General features: G+C 36.3%; 1 protein-coding gene across 1 annotated transcript in view; it reads right to left on the reverse strand.

Annotated features, from left to right (window-relative positions):
- Positions 1-424: 424 nt before the first annotated feature.
- Positions 425-16,102, reverse strand: part of PRKAR2B (protein kinase cAMP-dependent type II regulatory subunit beta) — an 88,178-nt gene continuing 72,500 nt past the window's right edge. The window contains exons 5-11 of the mRNA XM_051608239.1: positions 8,416-8,522; positions 7,091-7,244; positions 5,711-5,812; positions 5,064-5,138; positions 4,369-4,434; positions 4,075-4,213; positions 425-2,592 (exon numbers count right to left, since the gene is read on the reverse strand). Coding sequence (XP_051464199.1) covers positions 2,459-2,592; positions 4,075-4,213; positions 4,369-4,434; positions 5,064-5,138; positions 5,711-5,812; positions 7,091-7,244; positions 8,416-8,522 — 777 coding nt within the window. The 3' untranslated portion in view covers positions 425-2,458. The remainder of the gene's footprint in view (positions 2,593-4,074; positions 4,214-4,368; positions 4,435-5,063; positions 5,139-5,710; positions 5,813-7,090; positions 7,245-8,415; positions 8,523-16,102) is intronic.

Raw genomic sequence — 16,102 nt, forward strand, 5'->3', positions numbered from 1 at the left:
TCAGGAGAAATCCCAAGTGCTGACTGATGAAGGATATAATGATTTGGAAGAAACGTAGAAAGCAACAATTTATTACTGTTGGCTAAACCCTCCTGAATTCACCAACACAGAAAATTCCAGAAATCATTTGGGTCCCAAGAGCAGCACCATAAAACTGCTGCAACATGAAGCTGTGCTTTGGGACCCCGAAAATCTGAAGTCTCTGATTATCTTAAATTTGTCACTCCACATCTTTTTTCCCAGCTAAAAATTACAACATGTACTCTATTCTGAACTGACAGAGCATCTGCATAATATAATTTATGAAGATCAACATGGAATTGCTAAGAATTATTACTATTCTAATAAATGAGTATAAGTAGATTGCTTTTAATATCATGATAATGGATTTAAACCACAACAATATCAATAAGCATAGATTTTTTTTTAATATATAAAAGTGTTGTTTATTGTAAGGAAACTTTAAATATAACCAACAAAATTGAAAATATCATGACTGGCATTTATGGCCTTGATTGTAGTTTACTGCCATACACGTAATTTCTAGCATTTTTCTTAATCACATCAAGCTAGTGCAAAATATAGGTAGCTTTTAGAGATTAAGCATACAGAATGACAAGAGTGTAAATTTTGGTTACCTGATATTTCCTTCTAGTATAACAGGCTTTTCCTTTTTCCATAAATCAATATTACAAAGGCAAGTTATCATATGTGCAATTATTCATACCAGGTTTCTGGGTTAAAAAAAGACATATGTAAATTTTGCTCATGTTGTACTTTGTTATGAATCTGACTTATAATTTATACCACACTTTATGATATAAATTATATATTGTTATAATCTTATATAATCATAATTTCATATACAGGTATGATTATATAAATTGTCAGAACATATCACTAACTATAGGTAATAATTACATCAACATACACAAATATATGGCATTAGAAAAGTCATTATCTAAGAAGGAAAGATAACTCAGGTGTTTGGAAGAGGGCACAAGCAGCCTTCCTACAAGTTTTGTAGGGTCATTTTGGCAGAACTAATGCCAATTGCCATTATCTGCACTAGCTTCCCATGTACATCAACAAGCAGGTCAGTGAGCAGTATTAAAATTGGACTGTGCCTGAAATTTCCAGTCACAGACCCTTGTAAGCAATGAGCCCTGTGCCCCTAATTAAGATTATATTCTCTCTCCTCAGTCTCATAAGATATCCCATGCTGTTATGGCTAAAAAAGATATTATTTATTATGACCTATAGGTTTTTGAAAACAGGACATGTTAGCTTTAACATTGACATACTTTCCAGACTTGTGCAAAGCTTCTGAAGTATTGATCTTTTAAATTAAAAAATATTTTTGTATTTTTTGATACGGAATTTTCAAGTACAAGCTTATTTTAGCATGGCTTTCAATATCAATCATTTCAGTAACTGAATCAGGTCTCTGATAGCTAAGATTAGACTGCAAGAAGAGAGATATACAGAGATAATTTCATTTGAATTAGGTAAGAGATGTAACAGATAAAAAAGGTGAGATCTACAAAAAATTCAACTAGAGAACAAGCATAGATAGAGAAGACAAAATGCATAAATATAAAACAAGGGAGAAGGAAAACAATATAGGTTATGTATGTTTAGGAAGAACAGGACAATGACCTATGCCTTTGCTTTTCAAGCATTAAGGTTAATTTGTCAGCTGTCCTCACTCTAGACTGTACAGAATACATGTAACTAATAAAAAAGGCAGTTTATTGCAAAAATATACAAGTCCTCTAAATTGCATAAGATATTACAATGTCGTGCTGAAACATGACATATTAAACAAAGAGGACTTTAAAACAAATTACAAAATGTTAAAAATCAGATTTGGGTCATGAACGTTACACAAAATGCATTGTCATGCTTTATCTTACGATTAGTCTTGTGATTCACTACATCTGTGATAAATGCAACATAAAATCATGACAACTGTCATAGTCAGAAAGTAATATCTACTGTATATCTTCTGTATTAATACATATAAACACTTTGTGTGCACTAATACTTTCAACATATCACATTCAAACTAACAGTCGTTCCAGAAAAGTTGTAACCTTTTTGAAGAACAGAAGCTGGTTTAACAAGTTCAGCATGTGGGGTTTTTTTTGAAATCTACTCTTTAAGGAAATGCTGTGTTAAAGAATTGATTTTCCAAGGTGCTGGGCTTCTATGGGTCATCTTAATGCTAGATGGAACCATCAATGCCAAGCACTTTCAAAAATCAAGTCCACAATTAATTAAATTCCTATTCTGTTTGCTAGTATTTCCACTGTAGTAAGTCCAAAAAATACCCCCAAACCCACTCTGAAAATTACAGAAAATGCTTGGCATCTATAGGAAGAGAGACAATTTCTCAGTGGACTAACCACTACTGTGCTATATTCTCGTAACAGATCTTGTTGCTCCAATGTTTAGTTCACGCACTGGTATCAGCAATGTCCATGTTTGTTCCAAACAGAGCAACTAGCTGTTCTTCATAGTTTGCAATGTTTCTTTTCAGAATTTCCATACAAGGTCCCAAAAGCCTTTCAAATGCCTGCACATCCATAACTAAGATAAAAAAAGGAGAGAAAGAATAAAACACTCATCAGCTGCAGACACTAATCTTGGTGTTTATGACATTTCAATGTAAAACTTTAAATGGCTACAGGACAGATATTACTGAGGCGTATGCTTTGTTTTGCACAGAAGAAAACCACTTACCATAGCAAAACCAACATCAACCAACACATTGCTGTCTTGAAAATTCATAAATAAACTTAGAATTTGCTGGGTTTCTTATTTTGAAAATATTTTCATATCAAGAATTATGTGACCCAAGAGCTGCTGAAGGAGTCTGGAGGGGCCTGGATTCCTCCACAGAATAGTGTTAAGATTGAGATTTAAAAAAAACCACATCTTTTGCTGATGTTGTTGGCTGTAGTTGGGATCTGATTTAACATATTTCCTTGCTATTTTTACTCGTTTCCACTCACAGTGGAAATTTAAATAGGTATTTATTCCCCAGCAAACATACAAAAGGTTGGAGATAGTAATTCACATGCCATGTCAATGTGTAGCTGACCAGAGTATTTTCTTTACCTGATTATATAACTCGTATGTTATCCTCTATAGTTCTAGCCAATAGGCCAGGTAAAAAACTTCCTACTTCAACCAGCTTCCAACCTGGTGGCCTGGTCTTCTCTTGACTCCCCAGAAAAGTTCAAGCTCTCTACCATTTGGGAAGTGCCAGAGATTTCTGTGCCTCACCCATACCAGGTAAAGACCTTCTTCACCACTGCCTCTTGTTCTTTCCTCTCTGTCAGTTTTGGTTGCTATTGCCTGATCATCTCTGTGTGTTCAGAGAGAAGGATTTTTAAAAACAGTACCATTACAAGCAAGTGAGAAACTTTTTGGTTAGTGGCTTGGTACTCAAACTGTCATTCAAGGATGCCAAATCCATCTTTGCAGTTTACAGTCTCCCCCTGATTAGACACAAATATTTAGGAGCTAACATTGGGCCATGAAAAGCAATGGATGCAAAGGCTTGTATGTGAGCACAAGTCCTATCATCTTTGCTTCTCCTGAGGCTACAGTGTGATGCAATGATTAAATTAACAGCTGGCGAAGACAAAGAATTAAATCTAAAGTCATAGTGATAAAATGGGACAGGATTTTTACCACCTTTTTTTTCTTTGATGAGAATCAGACTACTGAGAAAATAAATACTTCACCTTTCTGCAAAGGCTTAGACAGCTATAAATAGTTTGCAGCAATATTCTTTGTAGTGTCCTGAAACAATTTTTAGTTCCATGTAATCAGAGAAACTTCGGAGAATTTGTGTTTAGTTATCAATTGCAAATTTCTGCAGATAAATAATGTAAATACGAATGTACAGTAACATTATACATTATACATTATACATGTAAACATTGGTATTTGGGTAAATGGAATTAAATAATATGTTCTGGAGAAAGACAGAGTTCACAATAAAAACAACCAGATAGATTATGTGTCATTTTGTATTAGATATAAAATATTATTGAACAATACCTAAACATTTGACAGTGCCAAGGGCAAATGCAGAAGCAGCTCGTGGTTTGTTAGTTACAAGAGCAAGTTCTCCAAAATATTGTCCTCTTGAGCATCGAGCAATTTCAACTGCTCCATTCTCTTCTACATCTTGCTTACCCTGAAATACCAGGTGAAAAAAGAAAGTAAGAGAGAGAACGAGAGAGAGATTTGCTGAACTCAGGATTGTATAAGCAAAATTATAACAACTGCTTAACACCTAGAATACATAAAGATTAAAAGAAAAACATTAATTCTGTGGTTTGGGATGTTTACCTTTCTTGTCATTATAATCCTTACTTCTCCAGACTCCACAATGAAGAAAGAATCAGCCAAGTCACCCTGTAGAAGAAAAAAAATAGAGCAAGTAAAGGAATTTCCTTTTTAGTTTCATGGTAACTTTAAAACACTTGCAGCAAGTGCACTGAAGCTCATCTTTTTGATACCTGTTGCAAAATAAGTAACTTTTAATGTGAAAACCATACTCGAGGCACAAAATTATCAAAGCATCTACACAGAACTGACAACAAAGCCTTTTCATTAAAAGATGCAGCTGATTGTGCCTTCTACAAAGAGCAGAGAAAAACAATGTTATGGAATATTTTGTGATTCTAACTCGTGTTTTTATTTTGTATTCTAAATTACTTCCTTTACAGAGTTTACAGCATAAAAAGCCTCCAAGGTACTTCTTCAGTGCTCCTTATTGGAGGCAATCATATAGTTTGAATTTCTAAGTATACCAAAAAATGTTGACTCCTTTATTCATACTAACAAAGAGGGACGTTTTTCAAAGTACTGTAAGTGAAAAATTAGCTTCTGAAATAAATAATCACCTCTCTTAGATGTAAGATTCATTATTTTTGTTTCATTTGTCAAAAAAAAACATAGTTTAAAAGAATGTATTGTCTATAGATAACATGATAATTGTTACCTACTGGGAAAGAAAAACTAAAACTAAAAATAAACTGTACCTGAGCAATGATTTGTTCTCCATCTTTGTACACTTTGGTGCCAATTACATCAACCACTTTTAAACGCTCAGACACCTTCAGTCAAAAAAAGAAATGTAAGAAATACTTGGTTAACATTATAATACTGTATTTAGAAAGCTCTTTCATGTATCTTTGCACAGAATAGTGTATCTTTATTTCCCTGTTTTGATGGTCATTAAAATAGGAAGAACTGCTAAATATTGTTGCAGAGGGTATATTATAGTCTTATCAACTAGATGATCTGACAGCTTCCATTTTTTTTGGAAGTATCCCAAGTCTTCAAAAATTACTTTCAGAAAGGCATGTATGTAAAAATATAGCTGTTAAATGAAAGGATTTTGAAATTTCCTAATTGTTTAATTTTATTGGCTAATATATAGTAAAATTAAACTTAAGAAAATCAATGTAAAGGTAGTTAAAAAAATAATGAAACAACAAACCCAAAATTAGCAATAGTTCTTTATCTTAAACATTTAGAAATATAAAAAATATGGTCTTTCTCCAAAACAAAAGTATAAAATATTTTACTGTGGAGAAAATTTTTATTCCAAATTCAAACTCTGCAAAAGCAGAATCTTATCAGTACCTCTGATACAACCATTAAAGTAACACAACAGAAATCTTACTTCTAAAGATTTAAGGAATGGCAATGACTCAATAAAATTTTCATACATTCTTCTCTTTTTGGCATTATTTTTTACAATGATTCTTCGGAAAGTTACCCTGTCCTGTAAACACACAGAGAAGAAGAGGTTTTATTAACAGAAAATGCATGTGTGGATGAAAATAGTTTAGAAATGGCTGAATATGTTCAAATTACCCAGTATCAGTCACTCTCAGACTAGCTGACTAGCCTCCCCGTAAGTCAGTTGAGAAAGATTCCTCTAGAGGTCAATCAAGAGCTCCTAAAGTTAAACACCTGATCTATTCACATTGTGAAAAGGTTCACTGCCCTTTGGCAGACAGTATGTACAGAGTTTACATATAGAGGGTGGAGAATTTACCTTACACAAGCTGGCTACACAAGGAATGCTGAGTGGGTCATTTAAGATATTTAAGTGATCCTCAATATTTAAATATTTATTTTACACAGTGTATTCCTTCTCCTGAAGTCCCATATATGTCTATATGTATGCAAAAGGGTTTTGACATTATTATGTACAGAAAACCAAAATACACAGGTCTGGGTCTTAAGTCATAGTCTCCCTTCTGCTATTTCAGCAGCACAAGACTCATGGCTATCCTAAATAGTCCAGTGGACATTCCTTAGTATTTGGCAAAGCAAGTGAAGCAAATAGGCAGAAAAACCACAAGTGTGCTGTTCTCTCTACCATTGTATGCCTGGGGCCTGGTGACAAGGTGAGGTGAACTCCTTTGTGAGCCTTCACTGATACAGGTGGGACTTGCTGGCCAATACAACCCAATCCAATTTAAAGCCATTCTTATGGTGTCCTAAACTCTGCCATGATCCCAAAAGTCATACAGATTAAGTTTGTGAAAAAAACATGTGTTTTGCTTCAACAGGAAGATGTTCCCTTGGGATCAGTCATTGGATTGATATGTGTATCTTGACAAAGATGGCTATCCCAGTTTTACCCTTTTGGTAAGTACCATTACTATTGTCAATGATCCAGATTGTGTAACACTGATAAATAACCTCATACTTGAATTTTACTCTGAAACCAAAGGCACTTCCTACTAAGATGCGTGAAGATATTTTATATATTTGTCTAAGTAATTGTGAAGCAGTTTGCAGTTTGGGAAATTATAATTAAAACAGAATAAACCAATATTTTTAAAAAATAACTTCAGTGTTTTCTTAAGCCTCAGGTTTACTTCTTCAGATTATGGAAAAAGACAGTAATGTGTTGAGAGTTCTCAGAATTTAAAAAATGAAACTCTCTGGAATGATATTTTTTTTTTTTTTTAAGCTGATATAGCATACCAGTGCAATTTATATAAAATAATTAAAACAAATAGTATCTTAAAACAAGTATTTCACTTACCAAACCCCAGATGGCACCAGGAGAGGTAGCTATAATTGTAGCTGCTCTGGGTGTATTGTACATTAAGGCCAACTCACCAAAACTTCCTCGGTTATCATAGGTTCCAACACACCTCCCAACACCATCACATTTTACATAAATATCATATGTACCTCTGTTAATAAAATATATAAATACAGTGAGTAGAATCCACTCCTGGTCTTCGCTAAGCAGCCTCTCACTATATTTTTTATACCATGAATTCCAAAGATAAAGCATTTGAAAAATACATTTACTTGTTTAAATTGTATTAAACACCTTGCAGAGACATCTCAATCACTTCCATAAACAACAAAATAAGTTCCTTTTTAAAGAGAAGGACATGAAAATCATAATAAAATTATGAACTAAAGATATGCATTGGATTTCTTCTCCCCATCATTAAATTAGTAACATTTTTTTGCTTTGGGAAGCAAAGTAAAATCTGGTATCTTGTAAAACATGACACAGCCATCTCCACTGATGCTGAACCATCATTTTGGTCAGTGCTGACTATTTGTATGGTATGTGTTGATAAACCATGTGAATTTAATGCAAAAAACCTGTACAATTATCTCATTGGTAAGGGACTTAAAGGTGGTTCACTGCACCTAAAAACTGCAAGGCTGACAGAATACTGTGAAGTCTCTGCAGCTTTTTGGATGAGAGATGACAAACTGCAACCTTACAAAGCTGAAAAATACTGACTCTTCTGCAAAGAGTCCTGACAGACTTCGATCAACTTCTGATTGAGTATTTCAGTTGGAAAGGACCTACAATGATCATCTGGTCCAACTGCCTGACCACTTCAGGGCTGACCACAATTTAAAGCGTGTTATTAAGGGCATTGTCCAATTGGCTCCTAAACACTGACAGGCTTGGGGCATCGACCACCTCTCCAGGAAGCCTGTTCCAGTGTTTGATCACACTCATGGTGAAGAAATGCTTCCCAATGTCCAGTCTGAACAACCCCTGGTGCAGCTTTGAACCATTCCCATTTGAACCATGTCACTGGATCCCAGGGAGAAGAGATCTGCACCTTCCTCTCCACTTCTCCCCCTCAGGTACACTGACCAAAACCTTTTAATCTCTTTTAGAGTTATAGCACAGTATTATTTTCAAACACTCTCAGAAATCACTGTGTTAGCCTAAAACTAAAGTACAAATAAGAAAAGGTGTTTTAGGACAGCCTGGCTGGAGACTGAGCCAACAGACTAGCGAAGGATGCCAAAGTAAAAACAGAAATGTATTTTTCTCAATGGACTTTTGCATAGTACTTTGTGCTAGAGTAAGACACAGTGATTCACCTATCAATGACATAGAAGTTGTCACCATCATCCCCTTGGTCAATGACATGTTCCCCTCCTTCAACCAGCTTTTCAAACATCGCATCCAACACCTGAGACATCTGTTCCTATTGAAAAGAACACAAAGACAAGAAATTACCCTGTTTTTAAAAATTTTACTTTTCAAATTCCCTGTCCAGCCTCCCCACTATGCAGACAAAGCGTAGAAACGTGAAAATGTTTGTGCTACAGAAACGTATGGATCAATCAGAAAGACAGTTTTATTTAACATGCAGTGTAAGCTTTTTCCTCTTCCCATGATCAGAGCCCAGTTTCCCTTCTTGTCCCTGCCAATGATAACATCTTGTCTGCAATATAAATTGCTCATGAGCATCCAAAGGTAGAATTTCCCCCTTCACAGCTGTGTAACATTACATAAGTTAAAATAAAAATCTGTATCCCTTATTGCAAACAACACACTTACCTGGTCTCATCTTTGGAAAGATTTTGCATAATTTAAAGTTTCAAAATGATTGTAAGGTATTTTGAAAATGTAAATTATACAATGCCTGCACAATATTGGGACAGATGTAACTGTAAAGGTCTGCAATGCTTTGGCTGAGTAAAGAAATATTGGACTCCTTGGGAAGTAGAAATTTACACACGGCTATAAAACTACTTTGTTAATTTGAATGAAATACAAATGTTAAGAGAGAAGTATTAACAGACTAACAAAATGTCAACATATGAATTATAATTGTCTAATAATAAAAGCAAATAACTAATGACACACTTGTCTTGTTCATTGTAAATCTGCTAAAACTTTACTAATCACATAAAAAACCCCCAACCACTTCATTGTGGATTACTGATATGAATCCTAAAAAGGTAGCTTAATAAATCAAAATTTATTTTCAGTTTATCCAGCAATATGATCAAAATTTTGACAATAAAGACAAAAAAATCCTCTAATTTTGAAACCTATTAACTATATATCATACTGGAACAAGCAGGTTTACATTATTTGATTGCTTATATAAGTTTTATTTACATACTCTGATTAATACCCACAATGGATTATTATTTTTTTTTTCATTCTAAACTGTGAAGGATGTAAATGCTTCAAGAAAGAAACATTTTTGAGCACACTTCTATCACCATCCTTTGTGATACAGAAAATACTTAAACTTCCTTAAAAGCGAGGATGGCAATTCACATATTCTGAAAGACACATTCACAATACAAACCAAATTAATGTACCAAGATTTTCTCTATAAATATTTTCTTTTTTTTGCTAAGTGCAATTACTGCATTTCTTTCAGAAGTCTTTCTAACAATTGGACTTTCATGATAGAGTGTGATTTCACAAAATAACTTACTAGACAAGTGAATAAACACACCATAGTTACAGCCATTATTACTGTCTCAATCACCTTTGCTTCCAAGTGTGGATTTAACTGCTGGGAATCAGGACAGCAAAGAAGCACTTGCTCCTTTACCAGCATCAGCCAGTATGATAAACCCCTTCACATCACCTGATGTGAGATGACTTGATTTTCTTCCCTCTCTTACTTAGACCCAGATGGCACTTACCTTGGTTTTATACCAGCTTAAATGAACTGTGCTAGTAAAGTTCTCTTCCACATTTAGATCAGTCAGAATCAGAGACTGCAACTCTGAAGCACAAACTCAACAGGACCAGAAGATGGACTCAAGCACTGACATGGTGTAAGTCTGGGCTGATTTGCTCTTGGTGCCACTGTCTGCACAGCTGATACAGTTTTGGCTTATGTCAACTGTCACTTCTCCTGACAAACCCTGGTCATGGCTTTCAAGGACTGCTTGAGCCAGAGCCTCTTCCCAGTAAAGGTAAATCCATCCTGGTTATTTGCTTGGTTTGATGGGGTTAGGAGGAGAGGAAGGTGCAGTGCAAAAGAGTTTAGCTGTACGTATGTTTGTCATACTGCACTGCATGGCCTCAGGACAGAGAATGTCCTCTGATCTGGTTTGTTGTTACCAATTACTGAACTGACTAAAGGTGGTAAGAAAGGAAACTTCAAAAATAATGTACTGCAGTCAGTCAAACTCTGCCTTTTGGCATCATTCTTAATTTCCTGACAAACAAAATCTGTCAATCTAGTCAATCAAATTACATTTTCCCTGTAATTAAAGCCTTCAAAAGACTGAATTAAGGAAACATTTTATATGAAGAGCATGTGACTATGACTGATAACTAGAAAAAGCAGTTAGCATGTATTCTTAGCTGTTTAGTTCACATGTGTAAATTAACTCCACAACCTCTCTGGGCAACCTGCTCCAGCATTTGACAATCCTCACAGTAAAAAAGGCTTTTCTTAAACATATATTTTTGTATTGCTATTTGTGCAGATTGTGTCTTATCCTGTCACAGCACCACTTGAGAGCAAGTCCAGTCAACAGATCAGTGCCTCCATCTGCTGTAGAAAGGCACCCTTGTCTGTTTGGAAGACCCTTGAAAGAAGTTCTCAAGCTCCTGTTTATCCTGCCTGATGCTACACAGTCCTTCTCATGTCCTGCAGTTCTTTCAGCTGGCAGCTCAGCACTAAGCACAGAAAATCTCCCACAGGTGAAGCCACTATTGTCCCCCAGCCTCCAGGAGAGACTCCTGACACTCCCAGCAGCCTGAGCCCAAGACAGTCACAGCCTACCTCTGGAACTGGGTTGAAACCTCTAGATGTGCCATGGTTGACCATTCCAGCTGGTGCTGAAGAATACTCCCTGTGGTCCATCATCACTGCCATGGCACCAACAGTAGCAGTCTCACACTATCTTATGCATTGTTTTCAGTTCCACTTCAAATTCCCATCTGCACAAACTGCCCCAACTGCAAAGTCTCTGCTAGTGTGTCCCCTTTGCTGTGCTTTGTGAGCTCTCTCTCCCCAATGGCAGTTATACAGATGCTCTTAATCAATTCTTCACTAGGAGCCTGATGCTCTCTGAGTCTTCATGTGCTAGTATTTCTAAACAGTACACAATTGTGGCAAAAAGTAGCTGCCTTTCCTTGCCCTTTATCACATGGTGGCCACGTGAACCTCTAGCACAGAAGCAGAAATCCAATGTGAAAAAATACCTCTGGTAGTTACTATTGAGCCTATGAACAGTACAGCAACTAAGCAGTTTTTATGAACGATTCTGTTACAGTTAAGAAATATTTTACTGTGCGTAAAGTGAAACTCCTATTAGGCATTTTTATGAATCTAGGCCGGTGGTCATACCCATGCAAGGTGTGTGCAAGCCTGCCATTTCATATCTGAAGTGTACAAAATTGTGTGCATGTTTACAATCCATTACAAACAAAAGACATCAAATGAGATCAGAAGAAGAAAGCCCCAGACAGTGAGGATAACTGGCTTGCCAAGGACATCCCCATGGAACAGTGTCTGATTCCATCTTTCTTGCCAGGTGAAGTGAAAAACTGCAAATAATGACCCACAGCTGTCTTAATGTATATTTTGTATCACAGAAAGTACTGCTCTCCAGACACATGTTGTATTATTTTAAAATAGCGTGTTAGCCTCAATTTCTGTCAAGTCAGTAAAACAAACTCAAGACCAAAACATCTCAAGACCAAAAAAAAGTCAGGTAGATAATGGACATTGAGTATGTCTAAAATGGCATTTTATTTAGTATACCTTTCACACAGATTGAAAATACAGTCACTTACATGTCCTTGCAAGACAGCTTTTGATTCATTCCAGAGAGCTGGCAGACCATGACATGTCTTTCCCAGACGCTAATGGCTCTTTCAACTTCCAGACTACGAAGTGATTTGCTACCATTGTGCCAGGTACATGTCTTCTTAATATCAGTTTAGAGATTTACTGTGAGCCATTTTATAAAGGAAAAAGAACAAAGTTCTCCATACTAAACTCAACTGTTCTTAAATACTGGAGCATCAGTGTTTGAACTGCTGATACCAACATTTGTTGTCTGACAAAGTGCTATCCATTCTGAACTAACGAAGGCACTACAGGTAAAATGAAAAGCAGGACACAATCTTCACTGAAAGCCATGACAATGACAAACGTATGAAGTAACTTCTGAAAAATACCCTTTCCCACTATTTACAAAAAGGTATTCAGGATCCAGAAGGCACAATTACGTTTGTACAACTAAAAATATGTGGCTTCTGACAGTAAACAAAGACAATCTTAATCTCGCATTTGACAGGAGCTGGTAAACTCCAACAACTATTAAGATGGATGCAGTAAGTCCCAAAAGTACTGATTGATATATTAGGATTACATATGCTTTGCAGGTTCCCCAAAGAAGCAGGAGTGTGCTGCTGGAGTGCTCCCTGGCAGATCAGAAATCTGAGTTATTTTCCTTTTTAGAGTCAAGACAGCCTGCACCACATAAGCAGGCATCAGATTGTCTTGCACTTCAGTGCAACAATAGTACAAGACTTGCCTATCTCATATGACTTGTAAAAATTATAATGTGCTGAGACACAACCATAAGACTATCAAATGAACAACATGAATCCACTGTTCTTCCCCAATTGCCCCAAACCAAGTTCACAAACCTCTTTACTCCTACAACCATTTCACTAAAATAAGCCCAGGTTAAAACAGCATCCTGTTGGCAAATTTATCCCCAATTTGATCAATATGAAATATCAACAAATTAATGCTCAACATTATATTAAGAGGGTAATGAAGCAGACAGAATACCAGAACTGGAAGGAAAAAAACCAACAAGCTCACACCAACAACAATAAAAAACAGAGAGAAAAAGCCAGAAAAATATAGGCAAGGAAACCATGGGAAGAAAAGAAGTTCTCAATCAACAAGTTAGGGCCTTGGAGAGAAAGAGGAAATTACAGAATTCAAGTTTTGAGCTCTCCACATTTGTTTTTCAGAGCAAGACCATGTACATATACTTCCCTGGAACTCTGATATAAATGCTACCAGCACTATTGATTCAGTTCAAAATGTTTAGCTCCCTTGTGTAATATCCACTTGTAATAAAAAGGCATTTATTCTTTTACTATTAAAGAATCTAATTCATATTTTGATGTATAATCAATCCTTCCGAGTACTAATATTCTCCTTGAGAGCTTACCTTAACCTTCCCCCACCTAATGTTCTGCCTCTCATCTATCATGCACATGCCCATCAATCAGGCTCAGTAACACATTTTATACTTTGCAACTAGCCCCCTGAGCAAGGTGGCTGACTTCTTATCAGTTTGCTAAGACCAGCAGAAGTAATTCAGAGTTGCAAATTATTTCCAAAATTCATAAAGTGGAGGTGCAGTTCTTTTGCAGAACACCTTCAATAACTGATTATAGGCAAGGCAGAGAGAATCTCTGTTTGCTATATCTGACAAAAGCATTAATTTTATCTTTAGAAAAAAAGGAGAGAATTAACTGCATTACTGTTTGTTTGGGAACCCATTAGTTTGCAAAGAGTCTTGTGCCATCGAGGAGGGCAGAGTATGAACGTGTTCAGGCATTTTGGGCTTTCTCTTACATATATGTATTCTCATTAATTCACCAAAAGTTTTAAGAACATAAAAGCATTATGAGACCCTTCTGTTGGCAGCACTTCTTAGGGAATGCTTTGGCCTTAAGTATGAGTCCACTATTCATAAACCACAGTTGCATTGCACTTTCTTTCATCTTCCTGCAAGTTAATAAATTCTAAATCATCAATCAATATTTGTGCTCTCTTATAATAATTGCCCTGGTGCATGAGTGGCAATATGCCCAGAAATTGCTCTTGCATATTTGTAAAGAATATGTATAATTTATTACCTTTTAGAAAAGGGTCAGAACCTATTTGAAATACTCTCTGCAAGCATCAGCAGGGCAAATCTCTCAAAACCAAAATTTTCCTGAAAGAGAACAGATGATCTAGCACTACATGAGAATTTTTGCAAAAGAAAGGATTCAAATGTTAAGTGCAAGGATGTGGCACAGTTTTGATGGTACCAGTCCCTGGAGCTACCCTGTAACTCTAATACCAGGTTCATTACATTTTTTAACTGCTGGCCTGTGGGCCCTAACAGCCAAACCAAATAATCTGTTGTTTATCAGCCCCAGCAAAATTTCCTCTTAAAAGACAAAACCAAAATAATAGCTTCCCTGAACTGTACTATAAAAAGGAAGTGCAGAAGGCTGCATTGGCCACTGGATGAGCTGCTGCGCTATCCCTCCCAGTGATAAAACAGTTGCTGGGCTGAACAGATTCCAGTAATAGTGAATTGGGGCTTATCCTCAGTAATGGACCAGTTCATGTGGTCGTCATCCTATTTTCTCCGTGCTGGCTTATACGAAGTGAAAGTGGAGGGGAAAGAGGGCATGCAGCTTCTGATTCCACTGCCAGTAACTTCCAGCATCTGGAGCATGAAGGAGAAGGTGTGGTAACATGTTTTGTGCATGCATATAGAGCAAGCAGCCTTGCACATCAATCCTAGGAGAACAAAAGCAATACTAGGATTTCTGGCAATGGTGTAGTAGGCAATTGAGAACAACAAATAATACTGTGGTCTAATAGGAAGAGGTTTTCTGTGAAGAACAGAAAGAAGTGCTTTAGTAGAGGAGTGAGTTATTCACATAGTGTAGAATAACAGTGTGGGGAGAAGAAAAACATCTCAATGCATCTTTCTCTCTTGTAACTCACCCATCCACACAGTTCTGCTCCTGGAATTTCTCTTGATTCTTTCTTGATCTGCTCCTCTAAAAAGCAGCCAAAAATCCCTGCAAATACCTCTTTCCCTTATCTTGTTGTACATGCATGTTTCAATCCATATTCTTCAAGTTATTTTTTCAATACTGTTATCCACTAACTAAAACTGGTATTGAGTGACAGCAACCAGATGGGAAGTGATTAAGCCCCCAGAAGGGTGAAAAAATGCTAACATATAAATATTTTTAAAGTACTTTTTATTTAAGGAAGTTAACTCAGGAGTGTCTTGCTGAACTGACATTAGTTGACCATTCTCATCAATCCACAAAGTTAAAGAAAATTTCAAGAAAATTCAAGTAACTTCACAGACTTTAAGGCATTTATAAGAATTGGCTTTTAAAACACAGAGTGCTGCTCAGGGAATTGGATCAGAGCTGGTGCTCCTTTATACTAGACTATATTTTCAATCAGAGCCAGTATGTGAAATATTGATATTTATAAAGACTTCTCTGTAGGTTTACCCATCTGATACTGAAACACTGCTATCAGGTAAATACAGACTCAAGAATGTTGTGTTTGTTTAGAAAATCCTAAGTTATGTCTAAGTCTAAAAGTTATCTTTTTCTCCTATCTCTCATCTAGTCTTAAATTCAAAAGGTTCTGCTGTTTTTTACCTTTATGTGAAGGCTCTTGTGTGTTCAGATGGACTCTTTCATTGAAATGCTGAGCAGTACTGCAAGGCATCTCCTAACTACTCCAACTTCTTCTGCTTTAATGATACCCTTATCTTTTCCTTCCACTCCAATTAAAACACAGTGTGTTGAAACAGGGTAAAGTTCTAAGAAAAAGTGGAAGGCACCTGTGATCATGCCTTAGGACAGGTAGTTATACTATATTTCAGAGGTGGCACTTCTAGGAACCGGGTGTGACACCTTGCTAAAAGGCCATCAGGGAAAAGCCATTAAGCACTTTGCATTGTCTCTTCCCCTCTAGCTCACTGACCTCATGTTTTTCATTGCATGTTTTGTTTTTCATGC

Source organism: Apus apus, chromosome 1, assembly GCF_020740795.1.
Source record: "Apus apus isolate bApuApu2 chromosome 1, bApuApu2.pri.cur, whole genome shotgun sequence".
NCBI lineage: Eukaryota > Metazoa > Chordata > Aves > Apodiformes > Apodidae > Apus > Apus apus.